At 39.4% G+C, this 23,632-nt stretch overlaps 1 protein-coding gene across 2 annotated transcripts in view; it reads right to left on the minus strand.

Moving 5' to 3' along the window:
• PTPRG (protein tyrosine phosphatase receptor type G) overlaps nt 1–23,632 on the minus strand; it is a gene marked incomplete at both ends in the record, with an annotated part of 742,222 nt that overhangs the window by 546,433 nt on the left and 172,157 nt on the right. For both annotated transcript variants that reach the window (XM_079713343.1, XM_079713342.1), the window contains one exon: nt 17,216–17,320. In XM_079713343.1, coding sequence (XP_079569469.1) covers nt 17,216–17,320 — 105 coding nt within the window. The remainder of the gene's footprint in view (nt 1–17,215; nt 17,321–23,632) is intronic.

The following is a 23,632-nucleotide window of genomic DNA, read 5'->3' on the forward strand; positions in this document are numbered from 1 at the left end:
GCCTCTTTTATCTTCCCCTCCCTTCCTAATGGAGTGTATGAGTGCACAGCAAAGGTGAAGTGTACAATTCTTTAGTCAGAGTGGAATATTAAAGGCTCTGATAAGTTCTGCAGGAAAAACACCTGCAGTACTAATATTTGCCTCAGCAATTCCCAATCTTCCGTGGCCCCAGGACTTTCCTGCCATAAAAAGCCTATTAACCACCTACTGAACTAGTATTCCAGGCACAGACTCGTATAACTGTCCGGACAACCACCTTCACTTTAGCCCGCTGCCAAGACTTCTTACTATGAGACTCAGTTCAGATGTAAACACAGAGATACTCACACAATTCCATACTGATGATACTCTTTTTCTTTACAGAAACTCTACTCCCAGAGGCTAACGCCAAGAAATCAGTAAAATTATTTAAATCTTAGGTAACAGTTAAAACGGCCATAAAGTTTCCCCATGTCTAAAATTAATTCCTGTAATAACTGTCCCTACCAAAAAGAGACATACATCACACTTGCGAGTTACAGAGATATAAATTCATGATTCGTTGCGGTAAATGGTGGGACGGGTGGCTTTTCTGATGAATAACTCTCTCTTCTCAATCAAATTCAAGACCATAAACATGGATTCTAATAACCGTATTTATGACCAGGATTTTACAGACAAAAATCTGAAATCAATATATTTCTAATTATTATTTCCTGTCTTCCCACTGCATAAATCTATTCTGTTCTGTAATGAGAGCCCAAAAATCAAATAGCAAATATTCATCTGAACTTGTATTTTAAGCATTCTACAACCCACTGAAGTGTCTTTCAACCCTGAAAGTGTGTATTTTCCACCTTTTATATTACAGCTGTACCTAATTTATTAAAATCACTTAAAACATCTAAATGCCAAGCAATTCCTATAAAAAATATTTTAAATGTTCTTAAGAGCCAATAAAACATATTCTGCAAAGGGCAGCATTCAGTTGGAGCAACCTTTAGACAAACTACTTAGTTGAGAATCTATGCATTTTGGGGTTGTCTGCATGATGAATTAAGAAAAAGTATTTACTACAGTGAAGTCATGATGTATTTGAATAAGCCATAAGAAAAGAGTGAAAGAGCATGACGTTCCTTTCTTACTACAAAAAAAATGCTTATTTAAAAAATGGAGTGTGGGGCTTCCCTGGTGACGCAGTGGTTGAGAGTCCGCCTGCCGATGCAGGGGACACAGGTTCGTGCCCCAGTCCGGGAAGATCCCACATGCCGCGGAGCGGCTGGGCCCGTGAGCCATGGCCGCTGAGCCTGCGCGTCCGGAGCCTGTGCTCTGCAACAGGAGAGCCCACAACAGTAAGAGGCCCACATACAGCAAAAAAAAAAAAAAAAAAAATGGAGTGTGGCTACCCTCCTATTTTAAGTAACATTTTAACAATGAACAGCTGTTTTATAACAATCGTTTTTAATTGGGAAAACATTTTAATATAATAATGGCATTAAATAATACATTTGTGATAGGAACATACTTTCTTTTTATAATTTAGTCTATATTTCCATAAGAGAGATTTGAAATCCCAAATCTACCCCTTTTATATATAGATGGAGACCTGGAAAATATGGTATTAATCAGAGATGTTAGACTAAGAGAAAAAACTTAAAAGAAAAAGAATATTCCAAAAACAAAGTCTCCTGTCAACAGTAATGACAAAGAAAGTCATTCGGAATTAGTCTCGGACGTGAGAAAGAATCCAGGGTAGGAAAAACACGCTACGATAATTCCAACATTTCTTTGGGGAGAAAAGTGCTTCTCACATGACCTTCACCATAAATAGTAGCATCTGGATTTGAATTCCAAATTGTAGAGATGGAAAGAGCTGGAATAACGCAAGTCTGAACACAATTTAAATGGATATGTCAATACTTGGGTAAGATGTTATCATTCCAATTTAAAGAAAAAATATTTCTGGGTCAACCTGGCATATTAATGATCCTACACCTTTTCAAACTCTCAGTAGACCTACCATAGGAGTATCAGGATAAATGTATTCGATCTTGGTATATTCAACCTTCTAAGGCACTATCACTGATAACAGATTTCATTTTAAAAACAGAAAGAGGAAAAGAGTCTTTGACCTCTCTGGAGGCAGTGACCCCATGAATCTGTCTTTACATCTAAACAGGAACAAGAGGGCTTGAGACAGAGCAAGTAGATAATTATCATCTGTTCCGTAGAAAGTTAAGGGTACCATGACATGTATAGATACATATACACACATTTATCCTCCTCCCCCACAGGATACTTTTTGTTTAAGCCACACACAGAAAGTAAGGAATCCATTCTGGGAGGAATCCGTGGTCATTTTCACAACATTTACATAACTAATATCAAATATTAAGCGGCTGACAGTTGACAAAAAGCTGGATCATTATGACCCGTCATTCACCATTCATAGGTCTATTTTCCTTTCCACTCCCTTTGTCAAAAGTGATCACTTAAGAAAGTGAGCTATGCCCTGCCCACCTTTGAAGTGACTTGTCAAGGTTCACATCGGGTAACTGTAAACTTTCTCATGGTGCTGCAGGGGCTTGATCAGCTATTCTGGAGGGTCCTTCCTGGTACGCATTTCTAAGACAGATATTATTTCATAACAACCTCTTAGATCAAAGGATTGACATGTGGAGTAGTCACCAGGGACCTCAGAAATAAAACAATAATAATAGAAGCAATCTCACCACCTCTTTACTACAGCCTGGCGATCATTCATTGCCTTCACACCACACGAGAGGCGGGCTTTTCACCACGACCCGAGTTGTGATGCATTCCTTTATGATTTCATGCAAAGCCTCCTGGAATGGTCAACCTGCCAAGCTTTCCATTTCTCCTCTCCAGTCTCCAGAAAGGGCTGAACAGCATATGCCACTCACTTGATCCTGTAATACCTTGGCCAATCTGCACAACACAGCCAGACGCAACCTCGCCATAGAATACTCATTCCGCCCAGGAAATACATCCCCAACTGATTAGAAAGGTGGAACTCTCACAGCATCATGGCGACAGACTGCGCAAAAGCAAAGAACTCTGGCAAGCTTCTAGCACAGGGTCAATGACACTATGGACATTTGGGGCCAGATCATTCTTTCTTGTGACTTTGACTTGATTCTAATTACTTTAAATGGAAATAGCCACATATAACCAGTGGTGACAGCATTAACTGGGCAGTACAACCCTGAAAACTGTAAAGGACCCCAAATTCATGGAGCTTTATTATTTTACTTACAACCATGTCAGGCTTCTGAAATGAAAACCTCATATCAAAAGCAAAGAAATGTCTTTCCTGTAACTGCCTCCCCTATTAAGTGCCATGAGGTTGCTTAGCTTTTAAGACCTGGAAAAGACAACAGGGTACCAGGCGCTAAGGGCTACATAGCCAACAGCCGTGCCCCCTGCTATTTCTGCTACATCCTCATTGGTCTGAGCCAATCATGCTAATCCCATTTCTCTCACCAGTGATTGGATGAAGGCTGAACACATGATTCATTTCTGACCAATGAGGTAAAAGGGTTGATAGACCAAGGGTGGGGTGCTTTGAGGAGCATTTTACTTGCTCTTAAATACACACACAAGAAAAAGATACTTTCTCTTCTTTCTCTGGACTTTATACCTCAGCATTTGACCTCTGGAACTGCTGAAGTCATATTAAAGCCATGAGGAAAGTGATTCTAAGTACAAAGCCTACCAGCTAAGAATTGTAAAGTATAAACAACATAGAGTATACTTTAAAGATGGCAGAGTACGAAGATGCTACCTGGCAGTGCCCTGCCTGTAGAGGGCTATGTAAGATATAAATTGCCCTTATTATTATTATTATAAGACAGGAGAGTCCAAAGGTCTTTCCCAGAGGCTAAGGCATGATAACTGATACAAAAACAAATCCTTATACTCAAACGTGCCCCTGGAAGTGACCTCGGTGTGAAGTCGGGAGAAAAATCCTGGTAATACTGCCAGCCAAGAATACTCATGACAAAAGAAGCTAATCTTGACTTGTTCTTGCTGGTACAGCAGGTGCATGGTCCAACTGGCCATAAGTGCTGAAACTTCCTTTTCACACCTTAGTGGATGGTGGGAGAAAGGGCAATCTTTACACAAAAAGAATGTTATAAAGATAGCTCATTAGGGGGTGGTTTAAGAATATAAAAGCCACAGGACATTCAAAAAGTGTCAAAATCACTTTCCAAGAGGAAATAGTGTACTATGCACTTCACAACAGTGAGGAGAAAATACCTCCCATTATCACAGTGAGCCCCAGAAGCAGAAACACACCACAAATGGCTTCTCTCTCATCTTTGAAGGTACTCATCAAACAGCCTAGTTACTACAGGCTCATATTTCATTTTCCTGCTAAAGTTTCAACAACCAATCGATACCAAATGTACTAATGACATGCACGCCCAGCTAAAAGGAAGAACGCTATTCTAACCCTTGGAACTAGAGGGAAGGGTGGGACAGAGATAAACTGCTTCCAGGAGGGAAAGAGGCCAACAATAATTGGGGCAGAGCAACTAAATGATACCTTTGGGAGCAGCAAATTTTTATGCAGCTTCAAGAAGGAGCTTGTTTTCCTCCCAGGCAATGGCCATCAAACTGGGAGAACGTGGATTAACATAAACAGGAAATTTGGATCAAGTGGTTTCCCAAACTCACAGAAGATCTCAAGGTCAACTAAATTCAGTAAGTGGGCGGCAGAGTGTAATGCACACCTTAAAACACCCCACAGTCCACACTTTCACTCTCTGAAATTCCCTCCATCATGATAAGCAGGGATGATAGGTGAAACATTTAACAAATCAGGGGCAATACACACTGACAATGGATGGTGGAGGATGGGTGTTCAATCCCAAAGGTCCCAGAACAGGAGGAGTGGCTGAGGCAGCGATGAAGGGAAAATGCAGGGGGACTGGGCCAGTGTGTATTTAAGATTTTTAATAATCTATGTGACTGTACCAGAACCAGGACATACAATGAGCTATACTTTTTAAAATTAGGACACTAAATGTTTTCCATAATTTTTAAGCCAATTCAAGAAACTCTATACCCTTCTGGATTTTTTCACATCAGAGATACAGGTTGATTGCATGGCATATAAGAGGTTTTCAATCCTTCCAAGATGGTGATAATATCTGGTAGAGAAGAAGACTCATTTTACCATACTGGAATGCCAGCTGTACAATTGCTGAGTTAAAATTTTTTTCTTAAACTGACTCACTTTTTATAAAAGCTTAAATATGTAATTAATAGGAAACTTAACACACCAAAACAAAACTAGCATGGCCTGTCATATATTAGGGGTACCAAGAAATAATGAAAGCCACAGGATCAAATTCTAAAATACTCTCCCAGCTGAAGGCTCTGGGGAAGACCCGTCTCTTTTAAAAAGTGATGTTGGCAAGTGACAGACAAGTGTTAAAAGACCTATTAGCACCAAATTGTGAGTTTCTCCTTGATAAAGAACTCAAGAAGAAATGACTTTATTATGCTAAAGTCAAGTTCTTATACCACAGTAAAGTCATTTTTCACATGAAAAAATCACATTTAATACTACACTCAGGGAAAACATTATTTATTATACACTGTAGTACTATTAATGAAAAGCAAGGATTCCTAAAGTTATCAGAAAGCATTTGTTGAGAAGGTAAGGTTCTACATTATACACCTACCACTGATTTGTTTTTCAACGTAAACAAGGTCTTTATTACATGATAGAAAATGGGGTTTAATATAAATGAAACAGAGTACAGTTAAATTTTAATAGCTAGAAAGACAACCAAGAAGATACACTATCCTTAATGCTATTGGTCTCAAATAGGGTCATGGGAATTACCAGCTGAGAGGTGGAGGCAAGGTTAATTTCAGAATCACTTAACAAATCTTTGAAGGCCAACATCACCACTTTACACGGTTATCAGACTAGTAATACTCATGGTGGACTGACCACAACAGGACCATATATGACTTAAGACTTTTGCTCAGGTACAAGATTACACTTGATCCTGTGAACTGAGTTCCTGACTATATTTAAACAAACAGAATATCCTATCTTTAAGCACACATTAGACACTTATTCTAGCCACGTAATGGCAATACTAAAAGTTCAAAAGCCAATGAAATCCAGTAAGTTTTCCCTTACTTTTGTATTGCTACCAGGCTCACCCAACCAAGAGAAGAGACAAGATAAGGAATAAGAGTATAGTGCAACTTAATAATTACAAAAAGGGAAAAGCCAATAAAATGTTACTCAGTATGATACATATTAATGATATTTTATTTGCCAAAAATAATTCCACATAACTGAGCTTAACAATATCCAAAGGGAATGACAGAATGTTCCTCTGTTTTATATTGTTAGAGAGTGGGTTTTATGTACTAAATCAGATATAATAGATGAGTACATTTTGTTAGGTTACAAATGAAGACGAGTAGCCTTTAAGTAGATCACAGAGAACACTGCAAATCATTGCTCTCCAATTATTAGGCACGTATAAAGCTAGGTATATTTTTCCTTTGAACATTTAAATCAATCATGTCCCTCCACTAACCCACACTCACCCCACCCCTGCCCTAAAGAAACTAGTTTTAAAGGAGAGATTATCATCCTTTCAAATTTATGACCAGGAAAAAAGATGTCTGACTTTGATCCATCACAGATACGAAAAATATATACTTATAGATAACTCTCTGTATGCCTTCTGTAGACCCACAAAATTTATAGATTACTAAATATTAAGATTTATGTTATATCAAAGCAAATATTGACCTTAACCTCTGTCTGGGTCAATATTTACTGCTTTGCTCAATAAATCTTGCTGTTCATTTTCAAACCGAGTCAATATCAGTTCATTAATTTCTGCGTGATTCATATCAGCATTTTATGAAATTTGAAATGCCAGTGAAAATGTTTCACCTAAAAAATTTAGATATAGCCAATTAAAAAGACAAAAAGCCTTTTGTTTTCCTTCTGGCTTTCCTTGTAGTTTTTTTTTCTTCTTCTTCTTCTTCTTTCTCTCCCCTCGTAATTGTTACCAAGAAAACTGCCTAAATTTGACACAATTCAGCCATCTATTATAAAATAAAAGGATTCTTTTAGGAAATATTATGAATGTACTGGTATAAGAAATTAAAATATTCTAGATATAATTCTATAAGATACTAACAATATTATAGAAATATAAATTTTAAAAAAGCAGTGGCCCTCATTTCTCAGTGATAATCACAATTAACTTTTGCGTATAGTCTCCAAACTTCTCAGTTCTATTTCTTGATGGGACCTTATTATCCAAATCATTTTTATATATCTTGTCACTCAACCTATTTCATTTTGGTAGATGTTTACTAACCATTTCATAAGAATGTACTAAAATTACCCAAGTCCCTAGTGATGGTTAGCTGTTACACTCAGAACACCACACTGGGGATATGTACAAGTATTTCTAAAAGACAAATTCCTAGAAGCAGAAGTGCTGGATCAAAGACTATCAATATTTAACATTTTCACAGGTATTGCCCAAGAGCCCTTGAAAAAGGCTGCGTCAACCCACTACCTTCAGAGCCAATTTAAAACCCAAACACTTAGACTTCGATTTACTCATGTTTTAAGCTTCTCATCATAGCAACAATTTAAAGTGTTAACGCTGTTACATAGCACTTGATACCAACCCAGCACTGAACAATATTTCATCTTCCTAATATGCTTTTTCCAAGGGTCACAAGGACACTAAAGAATTTACTGATGTCCTCTTATAACGTACAATAGCGTCCATTAGCTTTACAAATACTTGTGAAACCATCTCCAGAGAGAAGATGCCAAGAAACTTTAGAGCTCAAGTAGCAAGGATTAGAACAAGGTTAAAAAAGAAAGAAAAAGATAAAGATAAAGAACACATCTCTAAGACACTAGAGTAATTTCATTCAAACAGTGGAGCAAAAAAAAAGCCAAACTTTGCATTGAAAAATGATCGAGGTACCTTAAGCATATGGCACCACATTTTTCTCTTTTATACATAAAGTCCTGATTAGTGTGTGACCATATGTGTTTTTTCTCACCCAATCTATCCTTGATCAAGTGTAAAAGAAAAAAAGAATACCTATAGGAAGAAACAGCTTGTCCTACAATGTATTCCCTACCTTGAAAGCCCTCCTATTCCAAAACATTTAGGTAGGAACAGGGAGATACAAAGATTAATTACAGATAAAGGTTCTGCTCAAGGAGCATAAAGTTTAAAGGATGTAAAAAATATGAGCAAAACACTATGCCATGTCTTAATAGGTTCAAGTCCAAATTTTTTATCTTTATAACCAACCCACCATTCCTCATTTACTCATTTTAAATTAAATGCAATGCCACCTTCAATCATCCTGAGGATCATCCCAGGTAATTCATTTTGCTTTCTCTTCCATATACTAATGATAATGAATTCCCATGGGCTCTTTCAACTCTCAAATTCCTGATTATACAACCTCATTGCTTCCCATCGTTTCTCACCCTGCCCTCTTCCCCTACTGACCAATCCTTACCCCTACAGCTCGTGCTGTGACTCAAACATAAAAGCAAATTAATCCATTTCTAGCATGATATCCTTAAATGACTCCCTGTCACCCTCAAAAAGATGTTCTAAGTCACTAGTAGAATCCTGTTAAGATGCTTTCTGATCCACCTCCAATACTCTGCATTATTCCCTTAACTTGCTCCACTCTACCACATGCTCCAGACCTACTGAGCTGCTTCCAGCTTCCCAGTCACAGCCAGGCCATTGAATGTCTTCAGGCCATTGCATGTCCTGGCAAACACCTGCCCATCTTTACTGGTACCTGGCAGTAGCAATTCTGAGGAGTTTCTCTGGCCCATCTCATTATACCACAACACCTGGCACACAGTAAGCAATTAATAAGTATCTTGAACAAAGAAATAAATAACTTCTACTTAAAAAACTGTAAATAGATTAATAGGGAATTGTAGAGAAGATAGAAATTAATTGTAAAAAATAAAGGGGAAACTGATGAGTTAAGACAGTGGGGGTTGGGTAGAGATACCTTTGAGCTGGGACTTAGGAGAATGAATCTCAAAAGTGTGGTCCCATCAGACCAGAAGGTCTCCATCGCAAAGGGAATGTCTCTGGGGAAATGATTCCCTTAAGAGATTTCGTAGGAGGCATTAAAAGAGGGGCAAATAATATGACAATATTAACATTAAGGTTCTATAGTGCCTTCTATTTTTCTAATGACAGAAGCAGACTTTGGCAGGCATCTGTATTTTGCTTTACCTTGTATAGACATTATTAAAAATAGGCATGGAAATATTATTTTAGGAATTTTATTTTATTTTTTTATGCAGCAGGTTCTTACTAGTAATCCATTTTATACATATTAGTGTATATATGTCAATCCCAGTCTCCCAATTCATCCCACCACCATCACACCCACCCCTGCCACTTTCCCCACCTTGGTGGAATTTAATTATATCTTAAGTTCACCAGGGGAGCTCCTTACTTAAAAGGATCCAACAGTGAAACCTTTTGTAAATCACCCACTGATTTATCTGGATTTCATGGCAGGATCCCCTTAGTGAGTTCCCAAGCACAGACTCTGGCATGAATTCATTTATCCATCCATCTATTCACCCACTTAAAAAATATGCACCAAATATCTACAAAATGAGATACTCTGGTACAAAGCAGGAAGAACAAGGAATTATAAGCTATAATCTTTGTCCTCAAAAACTCTACATTTAGCTGGGGAAATTACACACACACACACACACACACACAAACACACACACACACACACACACACACACATGCATGTTATAATACAAGATGTTCATGTGAATAGTGTAGTGAAGTGGCATATAATTAAGAGCTATACCGGGTGATTACATATATTACTGCTAATCCTCAAAGCCATCCTACAAGGTATGTCCTTTTATCTCCATTTTACAGCTGAGCAAGTCATCAAACCCCAGGACAATTAGAAAGGACATTGGAGATCTCTTCCCACAATTTCCTGGCCACAAAAGGAATGCCTGTTAGAATAATCCTGCTTGACCCAGTGCAACAGCAGACACTTCATACGACGAATTTTGGTCATGGCATGTCTCAATTTTGAAGTCCTCTAACAGTGAGAAATATCCCCCTTCTTATGTAGAATCTGTCTACACAAGAAAAACATGAGATATACATTATTAAAAGTGCAGAAAACCAAACAGGGTAAGCTAAAAAGGGGTGGGAGTAGAAGCCACCACCTGTTTTTTCCCAAGTCTTTGAGGGGGAGGAGAGAAAACAGAAAGCTTTATAAAAATGCCTCAGAAAGGCCATATATGACAAACACACAGCAAGCATCATAGTCAATGGTGAAAAACTGAAAGAATTTCACTAAGATCAGGAACAAGACAAAGACGTGTCCACTCTTGCCACTCTTACTTAACACAGTTTTGGAAGTCCTAGTCACGGCAATCAGAGAAGAGAAAGAAATAAAAGAAATACAAATTGGAAAAGAAGTAAAACTGCCAGCATTTGCCGATGACATGATACTATATATAGAAAACCCTAAAAATGCCACCAGAACTAATCAATGAATTTGGTAAGGTCACAGGATACAAAATTAATGCACAGAAATCTCTAGCATTCCTATACACCAACAACGAAAAATCAGAAAGAGAAGTCAAGGAAACAGTCCCATATACCATCGCAACAAAAAGAATAAAATACCTAGGAATAAACCTGCCTAAGTATGCAAAAGACTTGTACTCAGAAAACTATAAAACACTGATGAAAGAAATCAAAGATGACATAAACAGATGGAGAAATATACTATGTTCTTGGATTGGAAGAATCAATATTGTGAAAATGACTATATGACCCAAAGCAATCAACAGATTCAATGCAATCCCTATCAAACTACCACTGGCATTCTTCACAGAATTAGAACAAAAAATTTTACAATTTGTATGGAAACACAAAAGACCCCGAATAGCCAAAGCAATCTTAAGAAAAAAAAAATGGAGCTGGAGGAATCAGGGTCCCTGACTTCAGACTATACTACAAAGCTACAATAATCAAGACAGTATGGTACTGGCAGAAAAACAGAAATATAGATCAATGGTACAGGATAGAATGTGCAGAGATAAACCCACGCACATTTGGGCACCTAATTTATGACAAGGGAGGCAAGAACATACAACAGAGAAAGGAGAGCCTCTTCAATAAGTGGTGCTGGGAAAACTGGACAGCTACATGTAAAAGAATGAAATTAGAACACTACCTAACACCATACACAAAAATAAACTCCAAATGGACTAAAGACCTAAATGTAAGACCAGACACTATAAAACTCTTAGACTAGGAAAACACAAGAAAAACACACTTTGACATAAACCACAGCAAGATCTTTTTTGACCCACCTCCTAGAGTAATGGAAATAAAAACAAAAAATAAACAAATGGGACTTAAAAGCTTTTGAACAGCAAAGGAAACCATAAACAAGACAAAAAGACAACCCGCAGAATGTGAGAAAATATTTGCAAATGAAACAACAGACAAAGGATTAATCTCCAAAATATACAAACAGCTCATGGAGCTCAATATCAAAAAAACAAACAATACAATTAAAAAATGGGCAGGGGCTTCCCTGGTGGCGCAGTGGTTGAGAGTCTGCCTGCCGATGCAGGGGACGCGGGTTTGTGCCCCGGTCCGGGAAGATCCCACATGCCGCGGAGCGGCTGGGCCCATGAGCCATGGCCACTGAGCCTGTACGTCCGGAGCCTGTGCTCCGCAACGGGAGAGGCCACAACAGTGAGAGGCCCGCATACCGCAAAAAAAAAAAAAAAAAAAAAAAAATGGGCAGAAGACCTAAATAGACACTTCACCAAGGAAGACATACAGATGGCCAAGAGGCACATGAAAAGATGCTCAACATCACTAATTATTAGAGAAATGCAAATCAAAACTACAATGAGGTATCACCTCACTCCAGTCAGAATGACTATTATCAAAAAATCTAGAAACAATAAATGCTGGAAAGGGTGTGGTGAAAAGGGAACCTTCTTGCACTGTTGGTGGGAATGTAAACGGATACAATCACAGTGGAAAACAGTATGGAGGTTCCTTAAAAAACTAAAAATAGAACTACCATATGACCCAGCAATCCCACTACTGGGCATATACCCTGAGAAAACCATAATTCAAAAAGAGACATGTACCACAAGGTTCACTGCAGCACTATTTACAATAGCCAGGACATGGAACCAACCTAAATGTCCATCAACAGATGAAAGGATAAAGAAGACGTGGCACATATATACAATGGAATATTACTCAGCCATAAAAAGAAACGAAACTGAGTTATTTGTAGTGAGGTGCATGGACCTAGAGTCTGTCATACAGATTGAAGCAAGTCAGAAAGAGAAAAACAAACACCATATTCTAACGCACATATATGGGATCTAAAAAAAAAAAAATGGTACTGATAAACCTAGTTGCAGGGCAGGAATAAAGACGTAGACATAGAGAATGGACTTGAGGACATGGGGTGGGAGGGGGAAGCTGGGGTGAAGTGAGAGTAGCATCCACATATATACACTACCATGTGTTAAATAGATAGCTAGTGGGAAGCAGCAGCATAGCACAGGGAGATCAGCTCGGTGCTTTGTGACAACCTAGAGGGGTGGGATAGGGAGGGTGGGAGGGAGGCTCAAGAGGGAGGGGATGTGGGAACATATGTATGCATATGGCTGGTTCACTTTGGTGTACAACAGAAACTGACACAGTACTGTGAAGCAATTATACTCCAATAAAGATCTATTAAAAAAAAAAAAGCCTCTAATTTCCACTTGAACTTGCTCCAAATTTGTTTCCCATTTCCCTTTCTGGCAACAATGACCTACCTAGCATGTGTTACGTTTTGTGTAATAATTACAGAAGTTCTGGGCGAACTCCAAAATTCATGGGCTGTCATCACCTCATGTAACACAGAAAAAATATCTGTATCTTAGTCAAAAAAACTAACAGAAGAGAGAGTGTTGTAATATTCCCAATGAGATACTCTCAAAACTATTGCTTTTATTTTTTTTCTGTGTAATTCTGGATGAGACATATCAAAGGTCTTTCCCCCCTTTTCCCTATTCTTGGTATAAGGAAAATAAATCCAAAGATATAAAGCAATCTTGAAGTCACACTGCTATTATTAACAGTTAATAATAATAATCTTACATTTATGTTCTGTTTCATATCTTATGCGTGATATTTTCAAGTTGAACTCAGATATTATGAGCACTCCTTTTTAGAGTAGAAAAAACTAAGAACCAGAGAGATAACCTATCCTCAGATGAGCACAATGGGACTAAAACACCTGTCTCCAGGCTCCTCAGTAAACAGTCCTGTATCCTAAAGCTGTAGGTGTTCACAATGGCATCATTTGATAAGCCTATGAAAGTAAAGTTGTTTAGCATTTCAAATATAAATAGGATGTAGACATTATCCAAGGTGATGCAGTGAAACTGAAATAACTCGGCTAGTCCTAAAGGGATAAGTTACACTAATATCAATGAAATGCTATCATGACAATATCCTTAAAATAAGTTCTCCACAGCTCAAATACTTATGCAACTCTCAAGTGACCAGGTGGGATGCCACCAGAATAATCAGACCAGCATCATTCACCAAAAACCCACCCTGTGCCCAAAGGCAACCTAATGATTAGGACACCGGACACCAGAACCCAGGGGCCCCTGGACCACCAACACCCACTCCTCTCTCCCCGTTCCACCTCCTGAAGCACATCACTCCCTCATCTTTGTCCCTCCCTGTACTTTCCAAGAGCAGGACCACCAGAATCACTATGGATGCTACCTAGAACATTTACTGGGGATATTTCAGCTCAAGGGAAATGCAAGGCCAGAAAAAACAGAGCCATGTTCCAAATCTCTGAAGAGTTTTGTTTATGAGTCAGGCTACCATCTGCTCAATAACCCAGGCTGTATCAGTGTGATCAGGAGTTGCAAACCTTCTCTGTAAAGGGCCAGATAATAATATTCTAGGCTTCTTGGTCAAAGGTCTATGTGGCCACTACTCAACACTGCAGTCGTAACATGAAAGTAGCCATCAACAAGTGCCAAATGTGGTTGTGTTCCAATAAAACTTTACTCACAAAAACAGCTGTTGGTTTGTAGTCTGCCAAGCCCTGACCTTAAGGATAGTTTTTGCTTAACCTTCATTCCCACATCTCAAATGGGCAATTCTTGTGAATTATGGCTGACAGAATTTAGCTAGTTAGCTCGACCTAGGGATCACCCACTGTCAATCATAGCACCCAACTGAGAATTCCAATAACAACAATATCAACAGTAGCAAAAGTACTAATAGTGTCAAAAACAGCAAGAAGTAATATTAGGTACATTATACCAGGGATCTGTTAAATTTTTCACACACATCCTCTCATTTCATTCCCATTAACATCTCTATGAGGGAAGTTCTATTAATTATTCCTATTTCAAAGATGGGGAGACTGAGGCTCCAAGCAGGTAGATGCCCTCCCAACATCATAAAGATATTAAGAGATAAGCCTTACATTTGGACCATAGTCTATGTGACTTTAAAATTCACACTCTCACATATAATACCCCCCAACGCACCAATGCCTTTATCTTAGGAGGAACTAAGACAAACTTGTGAATTAGAGTCATGAGATTAAAATCTGGACCATTAAATCAATCTTTCAGAAGTGGCCTGCTTCACCTCCGCTAAATCTAAAACCATTCCCCTCTGCAAATAATGACCTTTCTTTTGGCAGTCCAACTTTCCAAGCAACATTTATACCTAGAGGTAATACCTGCAGTTCATAGTTCACCATCTGGTACACTGTGGTTTTAAGGCCCTTGTCTGAAGTACCAAAGGTGACAGGCAACAACTCTTACTCCTTCCTGCCCTTTCTTTATCTATTTGCCAAATGCTAAGGAGTGTCTCTAAAGGATCCCAAGTGTTCTTGACATGAGAACCAATATTTCACTACTTTGCTGAAAATAACCACGGATACCATGGAATTTTCAGGAAGGTGTTTAAAGTATAGGACTATAAACCATCAATTGATACCTCTCTCATTCTTTTCTTCTTTTCTTTTTATTTTTTCCATTACACCTAGCAAGTTACTCCACTGGTTCTTTCAAGCCAGTCTATAGCCTTCTGGGGGATTCTTCAAATGACTGTCTTCTCCTGATTCCAGAAAAAAAAAAACAACAACTAAAACAGAGGTTGACAAACTACGGCCTGTGGACCCTATCTAACCGGCCGCCAATTTTAGTACAACCTGAAAAGAATGGTTTCTCTATTTTTAAATGGTTGAGGGAAAAAAAAGTCTAAAATATAAGATTTCCTGACACATGAAAATTATAATAAATTCAAATTTCATTGTTCATAAATCAGTTTTTATCAGAACACAGATAGTTCGTCCATCTACCTATGGCTGCTTTTGCACTATAAGGCAGACTTGAGTAGCTGCAACAGAGACCATATGCCCTGCAAAGCCCAAGATATTTACTACTGGGATCTTTATAGAAGAGCACGCCAACCTGCTGAAGATGAACTAGTAGCCCTTCTACCAACAGAAACAGTTCCCAAATCCAGACACAATGCATTCCAGAAATACAAAATGGAGACTCATTAAGTCCATCAGAGTTAAGAATATCAACAAATGCTCCATCCTAAAGACTGCACTAATTATGTCCATTCTTAACTAAGTAATGGGAACATTTTTAGGCCCTTCACTCCTTCACTGTCATTTGCAATTGTAGATGCTGATGGGATATAACTTCCAATTTCCCAACAGCATTATTATTCGAAATTGATGAACTGTAAATAGCAGGCCACTTTATGCTCTTCCTAACTGATATCAGAGCCACAGAGTACAAAACGATAAATTTTCTTTGGGTTTCTTGGCAAGAAGCTATATATATGTAATTTCGGCCTTCATCTCCCAATTTCCTTCATTTATCAGAAATGGTGACAAAAAAGGCTCTAATTAGATAATTCTAATCACAAGGAACAGGGTGTGATGGAAGACTTCAGAATCACTATCTGTTCCTTGCAAAACAAAACAGATAGACTATTCTCCCTGTAGGGGCAGGAGATTTATCAATAGACAAAAGGATGCAAAAAGCCAATAGATAAGGTGTAATTAAAGATCAGGCCTATAAATTTTACACTGACATGAATTTAACAGGATTTGCAGGTGGAAACTCAGGGTTTAAAACCAGAGTAGCATTATGAAAATAATACCTTTCAGTTCTGCACGCAACAACATTGCATAATGCACAGATTTATTATTAAGACTAATACTCCATGCCTCCAAGCACTTTCATACAAAAATTTGAATTATTCAGTGCTAGAGTGATTTCCAAAGTGGTCTGTCTTCCTCAAGCACTCCTCCTTAATTAGCTGCACTACATTTTCCATGTATTTTTGTGCACCAAAATCTCTTTTAGAAATAACAATCCACCTATCTTATTTTTGATAGTTGTTAGAAGCATAAGCCAGAAAGGCCTATATATTCTTGCAGTTCTTCTTTTTGTTGTTGTTGTTGTTGTTTTGCCCCTTCAAATGTAAGAAAATTATTTCCAATGTAGCATTCAACATAGTTTTAACAATGCTCTCTCTCTTCACTGGCTCAAAGGAGAAATGTGAAAAAAAAAATGAAACAAACTACAGAAACACCGTAGAGGGCTGAAATACATTCAACTAAGAAGATCTGATTTGAAAATAAAGTTGCGTTTCTTAGATTAAAGCATAATAGGTCATTTTGATACGTGACGCGCTGTAATATTTAGCAGCTATTTAGCAGCTGAAGACTAGGCTTATATTTTCTGCTCTCTGAAATCACAGCCACTGGGAAGAGACAAGAAAAGGCCGCGTCTTTCGGAAAATTACAAGTTTGGTACAATAATTCATTAACAAGTAAAGTTCAGAAATAAATGCAAATTGAGGGGAAAACAGCAGGTTGAGAAAACAGGTGGGAGAGATAAATTAAGGTACTTATCACCTTGAGGAAAAACAGGCTTGAATATTTCAACTTTTAGTGAACTACAAAAGGTTTGAACAAACAGAAATCAGGCGTGAGAGTGATTAAAAGTGTGCTTTCGAGTGAATTTAATGGGATGTGAACTGGCCTGTATGATCGCGGTGGGAACCAGTCAACTCACCCGAGTAGGCCCAGTACGGGTCGCCGGAAGCCTTGCGCCTGCGGATCTGCGCCGAACTGCCCTGTCTGTTCTCGTGCAGGGCCCCCATGTAGCCTTCTGTCAACGCTGCAAGACAGGAGAGCCGCGGTGAGTCAAAATCATCACCCCGCTGGACACAGGAGGGGTGTCAAATGCACACAGCCCAGTGACCACCTAGAAGCACAGACCTTGGGGGTAACTGAACAGAACCTCCTGATTTTACAGAAAAACAACTACAGGAGAACCTAGAGAGATTACCAGGATTATTATTAATACTAATAATAGCTTACAATGAGCCTTCTCTCTGTGCCATGAACTCAAGATGCACTAAACAGTTTACATACATTATCTTATATAATTCCCAACGAACCACCAGGCAGTAGATACAATGTCTCAATAATGGGTCCATTCAGATAAGCAAACTGAAGCTTAGAATAGTTGAGTAACTTAGGCTTGCCCAAGGTCATACAACTGTAGGCCTAGAACCCACGGTTCTGGTTCCAACTATATACATAAGCCTATGTCCTAGGTGCACAGGGCCTCTAGCCTTATTTGATCTTCATCGAGCAAGGGGTCATTCCATCTCTTTTACAGATGGAGGAATGAAGGCTCAGAGACACTAAGTAACCAGTCCCAGGTCACACAGCTGAGTATGCAGCAGATCAAGGAACCGAATACAAGCATGCCTGCCACAAATCTCAGGCCTCTGCCATCCAAACACAGCACGGTCTGAGGCCTGGAAGGCACCCCACGGTGTGAACCAGTCCTCCACATACTTTGGACCCCAGATAGTCACCTGTTATATCTGAAGATATGAAGCTTGAAACCCTCCAAGGCCAGCAATGTTCAGAAAAGAAACACTGCTTAATGATGTATTTCTTTGAAAACGCAGAATGAATCCAATCTCCTACCCCAATATGGAGAGCTTCCATCTGCCTGCTACAGTGTTCAAAGCCCTCCGCTCCCAGCTACTTCATGGATGCAAATTTCTTTTGTGGTGAGCCCACACCTGAATGCACTGATGTGTAAGAAGACAAGTATCACAGGTGCCCAGAATCCAAAATGAATTGGAACTGCACTTCAAACAATACATCCCAGCTGTCTGTGTTAATATTTAAATGCACCCAAACAAAATCAAGTGTGCCTTTGAAAAGCAAGAAAAATGGTTAGAGGAACTGTATATTCATATTCAGTTTAAGACTAAGATGGCACCAGGAAAGCACAATACATTATTCCAAATTAGTCAGAGTAGTGATAATAATAATCACCTCACCATGATGGCATTAGCTTTGTTGACAACGTGATGGGTCATGAAGAAAAATTAGGAAACATGTAAAGTACTTTATGCTTGCACGTTAATTGCAAAGACTGGCTTTAAAAGAGACAATGCTTGAACAAAGCTCCTCCACAGAGATGAGCCCTTTAGAGGGAAATAGGAATCTTGTAAAATCCAAACACACATTACCAAAGTAAACCTGGTGTCATCTATGCATGCTCTTTGGTCCTGAATGACGAAGTCAAAACCTAAGTTACTAACCATTTTTAAAGTAAGATGAAGGTTTAGATACATATGGTCCAATTCATCCTATACTCTTGCAGATGAGCCATTCAGAGCCTCAGGAAGTTGACCATTCTAAGCTTCTACGGATCAAAAATAAAATTTCCCATCTCCTAGTCTCCTAATCTATTTTTCCCTCCACTAAAGCATACTAAATAAACAATTGCTCAGCTTCCTTGTCTGTTCACAGTAACTTGTGTTACCTTCATAATGATCCTATGAGGCTGGTATTTTTAACTCCATTTTACAGACAAGGAAACTGAGGCTCAACCACATACCCACTAAAAAGTTTCCTAATTGTTCGACTGATTTATTTTCTATGCATATGGGAAACATCTTATGTACCTGTCTTCTATGCTTCTTAGAGCTAATTCACTCTGAATAATCACTCACAAATCAAGACAATGAGTAAAAAAAAACTGTGTCCCCATTCCCACACATACCACTGGGGCCAGGGACACAGTTTACAGTGATTCGCCGGCTTAAGTCAAACAAGGCCCACCCTTGGACCTGGCAAGGATGGGGGCAACATGACGTGGTTGTCCAATCCATGACTCGTGACCTAGCAGGTGGAGTGGGTGTGATGATTACCAAAACAGAGACTTGGCAACAAATTTCCACTATGTTATCAGGCATTTAAAAAGCACTACACACCCAGAGCTGAAAAAGGTGCTCTGCCAATAGTAGCTGGTGTTGTCCTTATACCAATCTTATGAGGCTGGTATGTTTAGCCCCAGCGATACATATGTTTGGGAATGGAGACACCAGCCAATCAGAGAGATTCTTCTCTCTCTTGCTGAAGGTGTTATGACATGAGCTGGAAGCTTCAAGGGGATGGTTGAGGGTCAAGCAGGGGATCAGTAGAGGCGCTCAAAAATGGAACCAAGCAGGACTTCCGTGGCGGTTTAGTGGTAAAGAATCCATCCGCCTTACAATGCGGGGGACGCAGGCTCGATCGCTGGTCGTGGGACTAGAATCCCACATGCCGCAGGGAAACTGAGCCCTTGTGCCACAACTACTGAGCTCGCACACCTCAACTAGAGAGAGAAAACCCACATGCTACAATGAGAGAGAAGCTCACACACCGCAAGGAAAGATCCTGCATGCCGCAACAAAGATCCTGCACGGGTGCCGCAGCTAAGACCTGACACGACCAAAAATAAATTAAATAAATAAATAAATAATCTTTAAATAAAACAAAAAAATGGAACCAAGCCAGAGAAAGCAGAATCTATGGATCAATTCTGTTGACAAAATTGAAGCTCAGGATAAACCCAATTTGAAACCAACCCTCTAGAAGGCTTTATAGTTACATGAACCAATCACTTACCAAAGCTCACTTTTCCCCCAGTGACACTCATGTGACCTTGGTGACCTTCAAACAAGTCACTTCAACACCTAATCATCAATTTTTCCATGCACAAAAGGCCATTGTTGGACTAGAGCTCTGACTCTCGACCCTGGCTGCTTTAAAAACAAGACAAAAAACAAAACAAACAAAAACCCTATGCCCTGGACCCTACCTCCAGAGATTCCACTTTAATTGGTCTGGGGTGGGACCAAGATATCAGCCCTTTTTTTAAAACGTTCTCCAGGTGATTCTATTTTGCAGCCAGAGATAAGAACCACCAACTTCTCTGCTGAGCTAGACCTGAGGCCCTGCTATCTGTGACACTATTAACTTACCCTCACAGCCTGTAACTTGACAGGCTAAGCCTGTCTTAATTCTAGTAAAGACCTGGCCACCGAAATGAATAGCCTGCTGCCTAAATCACACCAGTGTGGCGCTGACCTGAGCAATTAGACAAGCAAATCTAAACTGAACCAGAGTTCCAGCCAGATTCGGCTCACAAACAAATGAACCAGGTATAAAAGTAAAGAAGGAATGAGGATATTCATTTATACTCTTTACAGAAGATCACACTAGAATCACAGTCTCCGTCACCAGTCTCCTCTTCTTTTTTTTTTCCTGAAAGAGAAGTGCCTTTTATTTCTCAGAACTTTTGAGAATATTAGGGTGCAGCAAAGGAGGACAAAGCCCGCCAGCAGCTGCATCACCCATCCTGCTGGGAATGCAAAGCCACGGAGTCCAGAGCTTCATCAGGTAAGTGTGAAAATGTCCAAGTACTTAGAAGTAGACCCTAATCGCAACAGTCTTTAACCGGACTGGATACAGGCTATAGGTTTTAGGGTCCCACACACGTCACCTCTCCAAACCCACTAACCCATTAATGAAAAAGCAAGTCTACAAAGATATATCCAACTCAAGAAACAAGGGAGGGACACATCAGAAGGTCTGCCCCTGACACTGCAAAGTAATGGAATCCATACCCCAAAGCACAGATACTTTCCCAGCCATATGTCACACTGCGGTGTAAGGCATCTGCACTGAGCAGTGGAACTGCCTGTCTGAAGGGGGTTCACTTGGGCCAAATGTGAGAGGTGTGGCTTTGCTGTATAAAGACCGACAGACTAGAAGTGACAGCGGGGGCAGGGCCGTCCCAAGGAAGGTGGGTTAACGCCCTCATCATCACACTCCCCAGAGTATTGAGGAACAATGTGGGTTGTACCCAGCGAGGTGAGAATGGGCAGGAAAACCTGCATCTGAAGGGCATGCTGCATGGCCTATGAAGGGCTCTAAGCTCCCTGAGACAAGGAGCTCTTAGCCTACCTCCCATGATGGAGCTTGGCATATGGTGTGTATTCAGTAATGAGTGAGTGAATAAATATATGAGCACCAGAAAGGCTCACGGTGCCTGCGTTGGAGGCTAGAGTACGTGTGTGTGTGTGTGTTGGTGTGTGCTTATATGAGCCATAAGCAAAAACACAATCTTCTCCTCTACTGTCTCGCTTTTTAAACACCACTCTCCTATCAGAAACAGCAAACATCTAAAACGTGAAGCTGGAAGGAACTAGCTTGAGTATCTAATAAGCAATTCTTTAGGAATCAACTCAGAAATGAACCAGATAGCAAAGGACTTCATCACGCCAGCACCAGATCTCTCTTTTTAACACATCAACTATTCATTAAAGATAACTATATTTAGTTTTCTCTTTTATTCCATCTATGTCAGTAGTGTGTGAGTTCTTTTTAGCCAAATAAGAACATCATCATGTATTACTGGCACCTGCATGATTGAAAACAAAGTCTCAAGTCCCTTCTTCAAATGTGTTTTGATCATATGACAAACTATTTCCTAAAAGCAACTTTAAAAAATTATTACTTGAACAGCAGTCAAAAATTGTATATGGAGTATATTAAGCAACGTAATGTCTCATTGGCAAGGAGCAGAGATTTGCAAAAAGAAACAATCTGTGGTTCCCAAGTAAAGATACAGACTCAGCACACCAAATTCAATCAATTTTAATATTCTTCATACTCTTCTAAACTCCAATGGCCACCTAACGGCGGCATGGCAATGATATGGTGAGGCTGTGAATCATGCTATTGATTTTCAGTATCTTCTGTGCAGAAAATTAAATTATGCAAATGCATGCCTTTGCGGATCCTTACCTTCATGTCAAATTGCTTACTTGCTTATGTCAGCAGCTTAATTACACAATTAAAAATGGTGCACGCTTATGAAAATATGTAGTTTCACTCCTCAGAACAGATAGAAAGTGTAAACCTGCCTATGGTTATCACGTGACTACCAAGAGGGAGGAGTTGGTGTTATGCAAACATACATTACGTATTCTCCCAAGTTCTGTAGCACCAAGCAGGCTACGGTTTATGGAGCTGAAGTCGGCTGACAGCGGAAAGCTCAGGAGGGCTTTCAGTGGTTTACAATGTTTCAAGGAATTGGGTTTGCAGTGATGTAACAAGTGTAGAAGGCAGAAAGGATGCCCAACTATATACTGCCATACACTCCTCTTCAAAGAGGCTGTCTCTAGGGAAACTTTAACCAAACCACGCACATGGCTAACAAACCTGGACATGAGGAATATCAAACCTGGGTAGCCTACAAGGGTGTGGATAGTATAAAAATAATATGATTTTCTAAAGGGAAAATCCAGCTACACCCATCACCCAGGAGAATGTGTCTCTCAATGTCGACAGTACAAAAGTAGAGATTTCAAAACCAGTAGCATTAAGTAGCCAATGATTCCCACAGCTCACTCAGCAGTAGGAATCTTAAGTAGGTTGCTATGCAGAAAGCTGACTGAGTGACAGGTCTTTTCATCAGGGAGTCTTCAGAAACTATATCACCTCTCAGAACTTGTACGGAGACTACCTCATTTCCAGCCTGAAGCGAAAAAGATAATAACATTTCCAGGCCCAAAGGCCCAATCCTTTCCTACAAAAATATCCTAAGAGCTACCTACCCCAGAAGATATCAACAAAACTATTTCCTATGTGCATGATTTAATTTCCCAGAGCCATCAGACAGAGTTGATAACAATAAATGTTTTTATTCTGGGAATATAAAAGCAGATGTGTATCCCATCTGCCTTAACTATATCTTCAGGAGGCTTTGGTATAATTCTTACTCTCAGTGTTTTACAGAAATTTTGACTTGAGGAGGAAAAAGAGTTTCAAGCTGTGTTAACTCTTCTGTGTAAACGTAACAGGCTGAATATTTTTCATACCAAGAGACTAGCTCCTCTAAACACTACATCAAATCACATTCTTGACATAGATGTCTTTTCTTGGGTTTTATGGTCAGAGAGAAGGGTCACTGTATCTACATGAGATTAAAAATAAACATATTTACATATTGATAAAGAATATTTTTCTTCCAAAATTGCAAACGTGTAAATTGAAATTACAGAGTACAACTAACGTCTTAACTGTTTTTGACAAAAGTGGTCCATTGACACATGCATTTGTATATCTGAAA

This window comes from Hyperoodon ampullatus (genome assembly GCF_949752795.1).
Source record: "Hyperoodon ampullatus genome assembly, chromosome: 10".
Lineage (NCBI taxonomy): Eukaryota > Metazoa > Chordata > Mammalia > Artiodactyla > Ziphiidae > Hyperoodon > Hyperoodon ampullatus.